General features: G+C 43.5%; 1 protein-coding gene and 1 long non-coding RNA gene across 22 annotated transcripts in view; one reads left to right on the top strand and one right to left on the bottom strand.

Annotated features, from left to right (window-relative positions):
- rbfox1 (RNA binding fox-1 homolog 1) overlaps positions 1-15,503 on the bottom strand; it is a 2,508,969-nt gene that overhangs the window by 168,330 nt on the left and 2,325,136 nt on the right. For all 21 annotated transcript variants that reach the window (XM_072481254.1, XM_072481261.1, XM_072481255.1 and 18 more), the window contains one exon: positions 4,934-5,077. In XM_072481254.1, the coding sequence (XP_072337355.1) occupies positions 4,934-5,077 (144 nt within the window). The remainder of the gene's footprint in view (positions 1-4,933; positions 5,078-15,503) is intronic.
- Positions 8,575-15,503, top strand: part of LOC140394234 (uncharacterized) — a 33,156-nt gene continuing 26,227 nt past the window's right edge. Inside the window, exon 1 of the long non-coding RNA XR_011935834.1 lies at positions 8,575-8,604. This is a non-coding gene — a long non-coding RNA (uncharacterized lncRNA). The remainder of the gene's footprint in view (positions 8,605-15,503) is intronic.

Raw genomic sequence — 15,503 nt, 5'->3', positions numbered from 1 at the left:
TATATCCACATACAGGCAGGGTTAGAAAACAAGGAAAATGTTGCAACTGTCAAATTCAGACTTTGCTTTGTTGTTAATGTGTTTAATTCTGTGTTTAAATTAAAGTTTGTTTTATCATAAAAGCTATCAGTGTTATCACTCCTGTGGCGCAGTAAAATGTCCTCAGTTTTCCAAAATAAAAAGTTGGGTTCTCATCCGGAGTTCCATAAAAAATTGGCGTTCTTGTTCTTGTACCCATAACAACTGGGTTCTAGTCCGGGATCTTCATAAATAGGGCTCCTTGATGGCACACTCGATCAAATGCTGCCTGGATGTCAAGGGCAGTTACACTCGCCTCACTCCTGCAGTTCTGCTCTTTTATCCATGGCTGAACCAAGGCGGTCAGGAGCTCAGTGACCCTGGCGGAACCCAAACTGAGCGTCAGTGAGCAGGTTAATGCTAACTAAGTGCCGCTTGATAGCTCTGCTGATGACCCCTTCCATCACTTTACTGATCATTGTGAATAGACTATAGGGCAGTTCTTGGCCAGGTTTGATTTGTCCTGCTTTTTGTGTACACCTGGACAATTTTTCACATTCCTGGGTAGATATCAGTGTTGTTGTTGTACTGGAACAGCTTGGCTAGGTGTGCGGCAAGTTCTGGAGCACATTCTTCAGTACTATTGTCAGAATTTTGTCAGGGTCCATAGCCTTTGCAGTGTCCAGTGCCGTCAGCCTGATCTTGATATCACGTGGGGTGAATAGAATTTGCTGAAGACTGGTATCTGTGATGCTGGGGACCTCTGGAGGAGACTGAGATGGATTATCCACTCGTACTTTTGGCTGAAGATTGTTGCAAATGCCTCAGCCTCCTCTTTTGCACAGATGTGCTGGGCTCCTCCATAATTAAGGACGGGGATATTTGTGGAGCCTCCTCCTCAAATGAGTTGTTTAGTTGTCCACCACCATTCATGACTGGATGTGGCCGGACTGCAGAGCTTAGATCTGATTCATTGGTTGTGGGATCTTGTTATGGGCCAGGGTTTAGAGAATCCCAAAGTGTATCATGGAATTCACCTGACCCACAACTTTTAATAGATTGTGGTATGGGGAGCACACGGCTCACTCTACAGGTGTGGTACAGCAGAAATGGATCAGTATTTTTTAAAGCAGTGAATATCTTAGGAACCAGTAAATCAAATACACCCCCAAAGAATACAACACGAAGTAATCTGTATGCTGTTCTTTTAACACCCAGAAGACTTAACAAACCTTTAAACATAAGCACAGCAGAGTTTATAGTCACAACTGAAAACATTTATAATTCTTCTGAATTGACCAAATGATCAAGAGATAGTCCTTCATGGCAGAGAGCTCAACAATACAGCCGCTTTTTCTGACTTCAGCTGCAACACACTGAAAAACGAAATCAAAAAGACAGACACACCCAAGCTTTTCAGTGAAACTAAAAAGCAGAACCAGAGCTCAGCTCTACCCACACTCTGACATCACTGCAGTAACATGAGCAGCCAAACATTTCTTAAAGTGACATTCTCATGACACCTCACCCCAAGAAAAAAAAAAACCATCAACTTCAAGATGGTTTCATATTTTCACCTTTTCACCATCCTTTAAGAAATGCACACAGTAAATATACTTTATCGTTGCAAAAAACAACACACGCAAACAGGTATAATAATAGTCCATGTTATTTTTCGTTCTTCTTCCTCCAACTGAAATCCTTCATGACTGACAGTCTCTTTGAACAAGAAGGTCTCTGCACAATCCGTCTATTTCTCTACGCCTCAGCATTTCTCTTTAAAGTCAGATACTTTAGTTCAATCTGATCACAGAATCCCTTGCAATTCTCCAACACAGGAGCATTGGTTATCACAGCTTTCAGGCAGTAAAATGCCTGTTGAAAGTCCGCTGTCCATTGAAATTTTCGACGTTTCTTAAGCAAGTCCATCAATGGAGCAATCACGCAACAAAACTTTTGCACAAATGTTCGATCAAATCCACTCATGCCAAGAAATCGCATTATTTCCCTTTGTCTCGAGGGTATTGAAAACTCCTCAAGGAAAGTGACTTGGGCTTTTCCAAATTCACTTTTGGCTTGGTTATCACCAAACCCGCTTCCTGAAGTCGATCGAATAACTCCATCAGATGTTTCAAATGTTCTGTCCATGACTGGCTGAAAATTACCAGATCGTCGATGTTTCCAGCACAATTGGGTAATCCTGAAATGACTGTGTTAGTTAACCGTTGAAATGTGGCTGGGGCGTTTTTCATGCCAAATGGTATAACTTTGAAATGGTATTATACCATCTGGAGTCACAAAAGCTGAAATCTCCTTCGCCCTTTCGGATAAAGGTACCTGCCAGTAACCTTTAAGTAAATCCAGTTTGGAAATAAAAGCTGATTGTCCCACTTTCTCAATGCAATCCTCCAAACGTGGGATAGGCTAAGAGTCCGTTCTTGTAACTGCATTAACCTTTCTATAGTCCACACACAACCGTTGGGTACCGTCTGGTTTAAGTACCATCACTATGGGTGAGCTTCATTGGCTGCAACCCACTTCAATTATACAATTTTTAACCATACTCTCAATCTCTTTGTTAACCTGTGCCAATATTAAAGGTTAAGTCTATATGGATGTTGTTTGATTGGAACAGCATTTCCCACATCTACATCATGTACAGCCATTTTAGTACTTCCCAAAAAGACAGACACACCCAAGCTTTTCTCAAAGTGAAACTAAAAAGCAGAACCAGAGCTCAGCTCCACCCACACTCTGACATCACTGCAGTAACATGAGCAGCCAAACCTTTCTTAAAACGACATTCTCATGACAATCACTTATCTCTGTCTATCCCTTGTTGCTTTTGTTGTTTGGCACTCAAGTAGTCCTGTGTTGCAGCTTCACCAGGTTAACACCTAATTTTTCGGTTATGCCTGGTGTTGTTCCTGGCATGCGCTGCTGCACGCTTCATTGGACCAGAGTTGATCCCCGGCTTGGTGGTAATGGTAGAGTGGGGAATATGCTAGGCCATGAGTTTGCAGGTTGTAGTTGAGTAAAATTCTGCTGCTGCTGATGCCCAACAGCACTTTGTGGATACCCAGTCTTGAATTGCTAGATTTGTTTGAAGTCTATCCCATTTAGCACAATGGTAGTGTCACACAGCATGATGGAGGGTATACTCAATGTGAAGACAGGTCTTCGTCTCCACAAGGACTGTGCAGTGCTCTCTCCCACCAATATGGACAAATGCATCTGCGACAGGCAGGTTGATGAGGATGAGGTGTAGTATGTCTTTCCCTCTTGTGGTTTCCTCACCACCTGCTGCAGACCCAGTCTAGCTATATCCTTTAGGGCTCGGTCAGCTCGGTCAGTAGTGGTGCTACCGAGCCAGTCTTGGTGATGGGCATTGCAGTCCCCTGCCCAGAATACCTTCTGTGTCCTTGCCAACTCAATGAGTCCTCCAAGTGGTGTTCAACATGGAGGAGTACTGATTCATCAGCTGATGGTGGACTGTATGTGATAACCTGCAGGAGGTTCCCTTGCCCATGTTTAACCTGAAGCCATGAGACTTCATGGGGTCCAGAGACGATGCTGAGGACTCCTGGGCAACTCTCTCCTGACTGTATGCGTCTGTGCCGCCACCTCTGCTGGGTCGGTCCTGCTGGTGAGACAGGACATACCCAGGAATGATAATAGCGGTGTCTCAAGCGTTATCTGTAAGGTTTGATTCTGTCAATATGACTATGTTAAGCTGTTGCTTGACTGTTCTGTGAGACAGCTCTCCCAATTTTGGCACAAACCCCAGATGTTAGTAAGGAGGACATTGCAGGGTCGACTGGGCTGGGTTTGCCGTTGTTGTTTCCGGTGCCTACAAGGTAGTCTGTCCGGTTTCTTTCCTTTTTATTGACTTAATAGCAGCTTTGATACAACTGAGTGGCTTGCTAGGCCATTTCAGAGGGCATGTAAGAGTCAATCACATTGCTGTGGATCTGGAGTCACACATAGGCCAGACCAGGTGAGGACTGCAGATTTCCTTCCCTAAAGGACATTAGTGAACCCAGATGTTTTTTTTAAAACAAGAAACAATAGTTCCATGGTCACCATTTGACTTTTAATTCCAGATATTTATTAGATTCAATTTCCACCACCTGCCGCAGCTGGATTTGAACCCGGATCTCCAGAGTATTAACCTGGGTCTCTGGATCACCAGTCCAGTGACAATACCACCATGCCACTGCCTCGCCAGGCAGCAAGTGTTAGGGAACTGTTGCTTTTAGGTGTTGATATTCTGTCAGTTATTATGTCAGTTTAATAGGGAGTGCCTCTGAAAATGGTTCTTTCAGAGGCTAAGTGTTTCCTGGGTGTGGAAGGAATAACCCGGGGTGGAGATATAAAACTTCCAACACATTAGTGAACGTGGGCTCTATCCTGGAACAAGATGCTCAAACGGATTGGCATTTGCTCTTCGTTGAAGTAAGATATGTCGATGAATGTCTCCAATGTAGACTTTAGAAAGTAAACCACAGAGAAAATAATTGGGCACTGCAAATACCTCCCGTTAACACAATTAAAAAAGAGGGTGATGTAATCTGAACATTTTCTGTTGCTTGCATCGTATCTAATCATTCCACTGGATGTCATTGCTGCCTTCTTAATGGTTAGTATAGCAACAATTTACAAAAAAAACGAGTCGATGGCCAAAACAATCTATAATGAGCATCTTTGGGACTGACTTCATTTTTCCAGACAGGTAGTCTCCAGTTCAAGTTTGAATTATTAACATCTTGTCGGGTCTGTCGAACATTAGATGGTCATTATACAAGTGGCCTCATTTTACAGCAATCTTTAAGACAGGCTTGACTGTAATTTGATCATTTAATTGCAGCATTTAGTATAACGCTTCCTACTTAGTTCATTAAATCACTGTACTTACTCCAAACATTTGCCTTAGGTCTGGATCCCGGAATCGGAATGGAATATTGGAGACATGGAGCCGCTTAGGCTGTGCCTTGTTATCTGTGTTTTCAGTAGACTGCGTTTGCTGTTGTCCCTCAGTCTGTGCTGCATCATCTGTCTGCTAAAAAAGGGGAACACACAAAAAGAGGAAATTAAATTCCAGCACTAAGGTTATTTATCACAAATGAGGCATTTTGATTTGATCACTGAATTAAATTCTCTCTGCGATTTCACATCCAGTCCCAATGTTTGCATTTGTTAGCCATTTTATCATTGTATGCAGACAAATATGTCTCCTTTTTCCTGCCAACAACATCCTGCAAAAAGCAATAAGATAATAACCTGGTTAATTGTTAGAGCATTAAGTGATCTGGATATGTTAGCAGGTCACCAGGCGAACTCTCTAATCCAAGAATAGTGCCATTGGATTTTTAACATCTACCTAATCTGCAGGAACATTGGGTTACTGGGGTTACAGGGATAGAGTGGAGGCCTGGGCTTAAGTAGGGTGCTCTTTCCAAGGGCCGGTGCAGACTCGATGGGCCGAATGGTCTCTTTCTGCACTGTATATTCTATGATTCTATGATTCTATGAACAGATAGACAAGACCTCATTTTAATATTTTGTTTGAAGAATACATATTGGACATGAATATTAGCTGAAGTCCTGATCTGGGCTTCAACTCCTACTGACTTAGAAGAGAAAGTGGTGAGTGTGAGAATGACTGCCCTTGACATCAAGGCAGCATTTGACCCAGTGTGGCATCAAGGATCCCTCGTTGTGGCTGTTGGAGGTCAGTCAGCTCATGTTCCAGGACATCACTGCAGGAATTCCTCAGGGTAGTGTCCTAGGCCCAACCATCTTCAGCTGCTTGATCAATGATCCTCCTTCCATCATAAGATCAGAAGTAGGTTATTTGCTAATGACTGCACAATGTTCAACACCATTCATGGCTCCTCAGATACTGAAGCAGTCCATGTCCAATTATGGCAAGAGCTGAACAATATTCAGGCTTGCACTGACAAGTAGCAAGTAACATTCACACCACACAAGTGCCGGCAGTGACCATCTCCAGCAAGAGAGAATCTAAGCTTTGTCCCTTGAATTCAATGGAATTAGCATCGCTGAATCCCCCACTATCGACATCCTGGGGCTTACCATTGACCCTAAACCTAACTGGAATAGTCACATAAATGCCGTGGCTAGAAGAGCAGGTCAGAGGCTGCCCCCCCCACCCCCCACCGCCCCCCCACAAAAAAAAGAAAAAGTCCTGTCCACCATCTACAATGCACAAGTCAGGAATGTAATGGAATACTCTCCACTTGCTTGGATCAGTGCAGATGCAGCAGCATGCAAGAAGCTCGACACCATCCAGGACTACGCAGCCCGCTTGATTGGCATCCCATTCATCACCGGCAAACAGTGACAGCACTGTTTACTAGCTACAAAATGCACTGCAGGAAATCACCAAGGCTCCTTAGATGGCACCTTCGAAACCCACGATTGCTACCATCAAGAAGGAAAAGACAAGCAGACACATGGAAACACGATCATCTGCAAGTTCCCTTCAAAGTCGCACACCATCCTGTCTAGGAAATATATCACCATTTCTTCACTTGCTGGGTCAAAGTCCAGGAACTCCCTCTGTAACAGCACTGTGGGTGTACCTACACAATGTGGACTGCAGTTGCTCAAGAATGCCACTCACCATTGCCTCCTCAAGGACAACTAGGAATGGGCAATAAATGACCCACCCAGAGATGCCCACATCCCAATAATGAATATTAAAAAAAACACTGATCCATGCTGATTTGTGCATATTGTGTGCAACCACCTTGCCAATGAGAAGCAAGATGTGTACAGTTTTGGTCACCTTATTTAAGAAAGGACACAAGTGCATGGGAAGCAATGCAGAGAAGGTTCACTCGACTGATTAAACAGTAGGCCTGTATTTATTGGAGATTAGGAGAATGAGATGCAATCTTGTTGAAACAGGGGAAGATCCTGAGGGGAATTGACAGGGTGGATGCGGAAAAGATGTTTCCCCCTTTGTGGGAGAGACTGAACTGGAGGACACAGTTTTAAACTAAGGAGTCTTAGAATGGAGATGAGGAACATTATTTTTTCTCTCAGAGGGTTGTTAGTCTGTGGAATGCTCTTCCCCAGAAAGCAATTGAATATTCTTAAGGCAGAGTTAAATAGATTCTTGACTGACAAAGGTATAGGGGAGTAGGGAGGAAAGTAGAGCCCTTAATCAGATCAGTCATGATCTTCCCAAATGTTGGAGCAGGTTTGAGGGGTTGAAATTCATATATCGGTATGTTCTTATATCAATCTACTTCTTCTATATTAAAAGCAAGTCAATAAATAGACACTGTTGCAGCTGGTTAACATCCCGTGAACCATTTACAATGCGCTAGCAGCAAATATCTCTTGATGCATCCCAGGTACTGTATTTTCGGTGGCTATTCAGGTAATTCATCACGTTGGATAGTCCACTGCTAACTATTTACAACATGGTGACTTTGTAAACAGTGTTGTGCTGGTCAATGAGGGCAAAGTTCCAAAAATGGTCTGTGCCGTGTTCAGGGGCAAGAATTCCAGATCCGGGTCTCCTCAGCCATTTTCATAAGGACAGTGAAACTCTCCATCTTGAAGAAATATCATGCCCTATTCTCTGTTCGTTCCCTTTCCCCTTCAGTTTGTTCTCCTCCCTTTAATTCCATACCCATTAATCTTCACTGGCAATGTGGTGCCTTATCAAAGGCTTTCCTAAAGTACATGTGCTGGATTCTCCCCAAATGGAACTATGTCCCCACACCAGGGACTTCCCCTATTTATGTACTTCCCCTATTTACTTTATCAGTTGCCTCTTCAAAGATCTCTCTGAGGTTTTTCAAACACTGTTGCCTCTGTGCTGCCAATTCTCATTATTTTCTCTATCTGGAAATGTGATAATGTTGCCCTCAATTAAAAAATAAAATGTTTTTTGACTAGAGATATTTATCTACCTGGCCTATAATTACTTGGTGTAGCTCCGTGTTTCCTTAACAGATTGAATTCTAAGATAAACGTGAACTCCGGTTGGCAATCAAGGGTAATTGGGTGGTGGAGTGAGGCCTACAATGGGGAAGAATAACAGGCTGTCTGGGACTTGGGAAGACTGATGGATTCCTTCTTGGACCTGGCGAAGTACTTATGCTCCTCCAGGCCTACAAGGAGTGTTGATTGAACGACTTATCTAGGAGAACTGATTAGTTCCACCTCTGTTGATCTTCAAGGTACCCCACAGTTCTGGAGTCCCTCTTTCTCTTAAATTTATGTCACCAGGCCACGACTGTGGTGTGTTAATCAGCCTGCACCTGTCTTTTGCCTGATTCTGACACTTTAAAATTTAAAAGGGCAGGAATGGGGTGGGGTTGACATTAGATCATCCAATCCTGATAGTTTATCTCCTCTCTGACCTTTCCCATTTGTTAGACAGGGTTAATGCAAGTTTGCCTGAGCTCAATTTTGTCATTGAGAGCTCCATTTTGTCTCTTAGTTCTGTTCAGACTCGAAGAGCAGCCAGGGGCTGGTTTAAGCACTCTCTCCCGATCGGGCCTGTGATGGTTAACTGATGATTGAAAGACTACAATCAATAGCCAGGTAGGGGAAAGTTTAAATCTCTGATTGAAAGGTTAGGGAGCTGAAAATGTCCTTTCTCTCTCCAGTCAGTTTAACCTGCGGAAGGTTCAAGTCCAGTGCCATTGCTGGCAGGGAGACTGTAGAAAATCCATTTCAGTCCTCATGTGGAGAACTGTAGATTGAACTCAGTGAAGCTGATGGTCCATCTGGTGGATGCAAGTGAGAATTGCACTGGCCTGAGGGGAATTATCTGTGTACGTCCAGGTCAGTGGAAGTGTAGGCGATTCCTGAAGAAATCTTATAGCCTGAGAGTTCTAATTGAAGGTAGGTATTAAAAGAACCCAAACCCATCAATGATTTGCAACACCTAGCATTCGGAGAAGAACATCGCCTACAATTACCACAACCTCAGCCATGAAGATATTCACCTCTTATTTCCCAGATTAATCCTTGTTACTTTTACCCTTTCCTACCTCTCACCGTGTGTCGACCTAGTGTGCGTCTGCGGGGAGGGTGGGGCGGGGTTAGTGGAATAGTTATTTAGCAGACCCTTGTTCTATTTTTGCCATTGCCTGCTGATTTCTTCCCGTGTTATAAATAGACAATTTTCAAAATATTTTACTGACAAATCTGGTGCCTGTAACACATTGGAGCAGTCAAGGGTCAAAGGTCTCAGGAAAATACATAAGTTACCGGTTAATTCACTTATGTTGAGATTCCGAGGTCTGTGGGGTTAGAATTGGTCGCACACTCACCCAAGGTGTTGTAATGCCACCTGTAATCTCATTGAAATATGTCAAATTCTGAAAGGTTGATGCAGAGAGGTTGTTTCCCCTAGCTGGGGATTCTAGAAGGCACAGTCTCAGAATAAAGGATCAATCATTTAAGACTGAGATGAGGAGAGATTTCTTCACTCGGGGGGGTCGTGATCTTTGGAATTCTGGAATTTGAGAATTGTGGCTGCCCCATCATTGAGTATATTCAAGACCGAGATCAATATGTTTCTGATCTCCTCGGGAATCAGAGTACATGGGGATCATGTGGGGCAGCAGGGGATGAGCCTGATCATATTGAATGGCCGAGCAGACTTGAGGGGCAGAATGTTTGATTCTTGCTCTAATCTCTTATCTTCTAGTGTTCTTATCGCTTTCTCACATTGGTCATTTCCTCTTAACTCCTGCCCACCACTTCTAAGAACAATATTGGACCTGCCTTGCAACCTCTACCTTTATGTAATTTTTTTTTTTTGGCAATATTCTCACCTCATGCACAGAATTTAATCCAGGTGACAGGAGTCTTGCTCACTGGCTGGAGAGCCAGTGAGAGCTGCACATCTTCTCCTTTGCGAGAGGCCCACCAATCAGGCACTTAAGTAACCAGCAGCAGGGCTGCTCAGGGATCAAGCACCCCAGTGGTTGAAGCCCTGCCCCAGAGAGTTTCTGACCAATCAGAAGCTGGCAGCATCAGTGAGAGCAGTGGCAACTGCTAGCCTTATGCCCACTAGAGTTCCAGGATCCGTGAGGGTCCCAAGCCACAGTTGAGTGAGGGCAGGTGAAGGAAACCAGCTATTTCTGATAGGTAAAAGGATTATTGATTGAGCCATTTTGATGTAAATACTAAAGCCCATGTCAAAATTCATTTTTTAAATGAATTCCATCATAAGACTGCAAAACAACCTCAGATTACAAAGCGTACAGCTTTCAATAATCAAAGCATGGATTTGAAACATTTGAAACGTTTGCAGCCTAACTAGAAGCAAACAAAACAATTCAATGAAGGTCAAAAAGTGTACCAGAAGTTAACATGAAACGACCATTGTTCAAAATATGAATAAGTATAGCAGTCAGCAGAAACCAGGTCTGATTAAATGTGTAAGTCACATTCCAACACACAGCAAACACCCAAAGATGCAACACATTCACATCTATGTTGCACATTGATGATTGACAACTAATCATCCACTCAAATGCATTTGAGACTCATCCAAGCCAATCAACACATTACAGCGGTAGGAATTGATGGAGCCAGACTGATAACATTTTCCTTAAAGATAGAGGTCCGGACAGCCATTTTCATTCCGGGATCACTCTATACTATTTATCTAACGACTCGCTATCTTTATTTCGTATTTTCATTTTTCCACTCTAACTCTTGAGTTTGAGCAAGAAACCATTACTGTATTTTTGAAAGTTCAATTTGTTTGTCAGCCACTAAGTTAATTCTATCTCTTAAAGTTTTCTGCTGGCAGGGGCTTTATGGAGAACATTTGTAACCACAAGAAGATTTCAAACTCTCAATTATAATCAATAGACACAATAAATATTTCATTTCGTACCCGAGATGTGTAGCTTAAATTTCTACTGAGTTAAAGTGTATACGAGACTACACTAAACCACATGGTAGATTTTAACAGCAGGACAGGGGTCATGGGGTGGGGCCAGCAGGAAATAGGGTGGTGGCTTTCAGCAGCCAGGTCCCTTGATCAGGCACTGAATGTCTGACAATGACCGTCCCTGCTCCCCACCATTATCCCACCCCCCTCTCTCCACCCTAAGCCAGGACCGCGCAAGCAAACCTATAGGGTTTTGTTCTTGTGCTCCCCACATGGCAAGTGACTCACTATTGCTGGTTGAACACCAGTAGCGGCATGATGAGGCATTTAAGTGGGCATCAATTGTCCACTTAAGGGCCTCAATTGGTGGTAAGGCAGGAACACCTTCCACAAGCCTTCTCACCCCAGATTTAATCAGAGTGGAGGCTAGAAGGTGGCAAGGTCCCTATCCTGCCATTCCTCCACCCAAGAAAATACTCCCCCACCTCCAAACCCGTCTCAGGAAAGATTAAATTTCTTCCCTTTTCCCTCCCTCAAAGTCAAAAGAATATTTACTCCTCAGAGAGTTTGTTTCATATTTCCTGGCACCCTTGGTTTCGATGAAGTGCCTTTTCTAGGTTATTAATTCCTACACTGGGCTATCTTTCATTTCTTTCGCAGGACTATTTCTCTCGTCCAAAATTACAAAACTGAGGTTTGCCTTCACTATCTTTGTGCTCCTCATTAGAGATAGTGCTGCTCGAGTTGCTGAATCTGCTTTTCTGGTGCTCTGAGGCTATCTTGTGATTGAAGCTGCATGATTGAAATTTCCACTCTCCGGTGAGCTTGTTAAATTCTTCAGTCGTAAACTAATGCCATTATCCGAAAAACAGATATTCAGTATTTCTAGTCTTGCAAATCAACCTTCGGGTTTTCTACGCACAGCTTTTTTCCTATTGTGCTGTCCAAATAGCCAATTTCCAGCAATTTAAATAAAAACTGTTGGTAATCGGACAGCCTTTCCAATCAAAGGCAAACAATTTAATTCTATCTTTTAATTCTGGTCAATCGGTTGTTTCATAACAGATCAGCTTTTCAGTTTTTACTACCCAATGAGTCATATTTGTCAGTAAAATTTGCACTTCTTTGGCCATTCTTTTAAAGGAACCTATACTGCCATGTGGATCTGAGTGGAGAGACTGCAAGACTTCAGAGCTATGCGCCCATTTTCCTTGAAATAGGATATCATGCAGAATAAATAGTTCTTCTCCAAATTAAAAAAAACCCAAATAACGAAAGGCAGAAACTCTTTCTTAGACGAAAGAGAAAATGCTGGAAAATCTCAGCAGCTCTGGCAGCATTTGTAGGGAGAGAAAAGAGCTAACGTTTCGAGTCCGATGACTCTTTGTCAAAGCTGACAAAGTTGTCAAACTCTTTCTTAGTTTGTGCTTGAAAAGCAGTTGGCTTCAGAAGCTGAAGGCTCACATCATGTAGCATGGGGCATGTTATAGGATAGCATGGAGGGGCAATAATTGTGTCTCCTGTTACCTCTCGGCTCAATTATGGGAATAATGGTCGATGTTCCGCCTGTTCTATTGCCTTTTAGGCATGTTGTGGCCTCGGAATATGATTGGCTGTGAAGACGCAGAGACAGCGGATTGCACTGCCCACCATGTTACCATTTCTTGGGCAGCATATATTTGGATCTGGGTGATTTTTTTCCTCTAGCTCCTCAATCACGAACAAAGGGCCAGATTCTCCGATTCTGAGGCTAAGATGCTGTGACTGGTGAGGGGCTAGCAGCTGCACTACGTAACTCACCCAGACTCCACAAAATAAATGGCCGAAGAATTGCTGGATCCGTGGCCACGCATGTGCACGGCGACGACATGCAGCGGTCGCACCGTACAACATGGCGTCGGCCGTGCATAGACCCAGCCTGCCAGATAGTGCCCCCCTTGACACCTCCTGGCCACCCCCCACCAGCCCCCCAGCCCTCGCAGAAGCCCCCACAGCCACACCCCCCCCCCCCCGCGCCATCATGAACTCGGCCAATCGGGGGTGGAGCATTGAGGGAGTGCCTTCAGGTGACGTCCTGAGGCCGCCCCAACGGCGTGCAGCGCACGCCGCGATGACGCTGTTTCGGAGCGGGCCGAGCATGCGATAGATGCGTAAAAGAGGCGCGCCCCTGATTCCGTCGTAAAAAGGGATTCTCTGCCCGATCACCGATTACAAAATAAGCATCGGGAAATGGAGAATCTCGTCCAGAGTGTCTCAGGAGGAGCTTTTGGGGACAAATAGACAGGATATGTGGAATACAAATGGGTTTGAGAAGAAAACAGACAGAGGTAAGAGGATCAGGGTTGGGATTTTCAATTCTGGGCCGTACAATCTGTCTGCTGCTTTGGTTCCACACGGCATGTTCTTTGGTAAATCTCATAATTGCCCCTAATTCACTGCCCACTGCTTGCCGTTGTGTAGTTGATCCAGTTATTCTAAAAGTGATTTGCACCTGGGGAGGACACAGGAATGGGACAACATGTCAAAGAGTGGGTTCCAAGATTTTCTGATGTTGCACTTGGAATCTTGGACCAGGTGAGGAGAGGAGAAGAGATTTGTCTATTCTCAAGTGGCCAGGAGGCCTTCCAGCCAATCTTTGTGAAGGCAATAGGATCAGATTGTTAAGTAATGGGTTAAGAGACATTGCAATTAGTTGTCTCATTTATGTTAAGTATCCATTAATTGACACTGATATGTAAAGGGGCTTCAGGTGGCCTCTGTCACGTGGTGTGTTGTTAAGAGTTTTGTGCAGAGGCTGTGGAAGTGAAATAAATGGTGTTTGGTGAAAAGGAACAAGAACTTTTGACTCTTCATTTCACAGCAACTAAAACGTCAGACAATGGTAACAGAGGATGGTTGCTGTGTAAATGTGAAGGTTTGAAAGATACAACTTTTCCTGATCAAACCAAGGAGTGAGTGAGAAGGAAAAAAAAAAAGATACATGGCTGAACCCAGGATAAAGATGGCTGGATATGACTATCCTCCCTTATTTTCTGAAAGGGAATCGTACAACCAATGGAGAAGTGCAGTAGTTATGTGGACTAAGGTAACTGCTTTGGGAAAGAGAAAACAAGGTATGGCATTGGCTCTTTCTCTACCATATGGCAGTAAAATCCGAAACAAAGTGCTTTCTGAGCTGGAATTGGAAGAGTTAGACTCAGAAGAAGGTCTGGAGACTTTATTACATTATATGGATAAGATTTATAAGAAAGATGACTTGTTAAGTGCGTATGAAGCATGGTCGGATTTTGATAAGTTCCGGAAAATGGAGGATATCTCCATGGAAGACTATATAATGGAATTTGGCAGACTATATAAAAGGCTGCAGAAACACAATCTGGAATTTCCACAGTCTGTGTTGGCCTTTAAATTACTTGACTGTGCTAGAGTGAGCAACATGGATAGGCTCCTGGTTTTGACAGGAGTTCAGTTTACTGATAAGGATACGTTATTCGAACAGATGACAAAAGCTTTACAAATTTTTCTGGGGAAACATTCGATTCTGATGGCTCTGATGACCCAGGTCAGCCTGCAATAAGGCAGAATATGGAAGATACACTAGTAACAGGATAGCGAAATCGTATGGCTACGAACAGGGCTCAAGACTATAGAAGGAGACCGAGACAAGGAAATTATGAAGACAGAAACCCAGTTAGAACCTACAATAGGAAGATGAACCCCAGAAATGCACGGGGCATGATAAATCGATGTTTTCGATGTGGCTCTCAATACCATTATGCTTTCAATTGTCCAACTCGTTATGATAGAGTGTTTGAAGCGACACATGACATGGAAGAGTCAGAAGAGGAAAAAGATAGTGACCAGAAAGAAGGCATTGTCCTATTCACAAGCAGTTTTATGCCGGTAATGAGGGTGTTGGCTGCAGAAGCCTTCAACTGTGCTGTATTGGGCAGTGGCTGCACATCTACTGTGTGTGGAATTGACTGGTTAAAATGTTACCTGGACTCTTTGAATGCTGAAAATCGTAACAAGGTTAAGGAATTTGAAAGTTCCACAAGTTTCAGGTTTGGGGATGATAATACTCTGGAGTTGCTGAAAAGAGTGGTGATCCCTTGCAATATTGCCAGAGTGAATCATTTCATGAGCACGGATGTTGTATCATGTGAGATACCTTTGCTTCTGAGCAGACCATCGATGAAGAAAGCACACATGAAACTGGATATGGAACAGGATAAGGCAACAGTTTTTGGAAAGACAATTTACACAGTCGGGACACTATTGTATTCCATTGCTGACAAATAATTTTTCAAGTAGAGTGGTTAAGGATGTGTTAATGGCAGTTGAAAATGGGACTTTAGCTGATAAAAAGCTTGTGGTATTAAAACTGCATAGGCAATTTGCACATCCGTCTCCTCGGAGGCTGAAAAAAATATGAAAGGATGCAGGGGTAAGGGATGACGACTATACTAAACTGATAGAATAGGTTAGTGACCGCTGTGAAGTTTTTAGGAAGTACAGAAGGACACCAGCACGATTGATAGTAACCCTACTTTTGGCCAGGGATTTTAACGACATTGTGGCCATGGAC

This window comes from Scyliorhinus torazame, chromosome 17, assembly GCF_047496885.1.
Source record: "Scyliorhinus torazame isolate Kashiwa2021f chromosome 17, sScyTor2.1, whole genome shotgun sequence".
Classification (NCBI taxonomy): Eukaryota; Metazoa; Chordata; class Chondrichthyes; order Carcharhiniformes; family Scyliorhinidae; genus Scyliorhinus; species Scyliorhinus torazame.
This window is presented reverse-complemented; position numbering and strand designations above follow the sequence as displayed.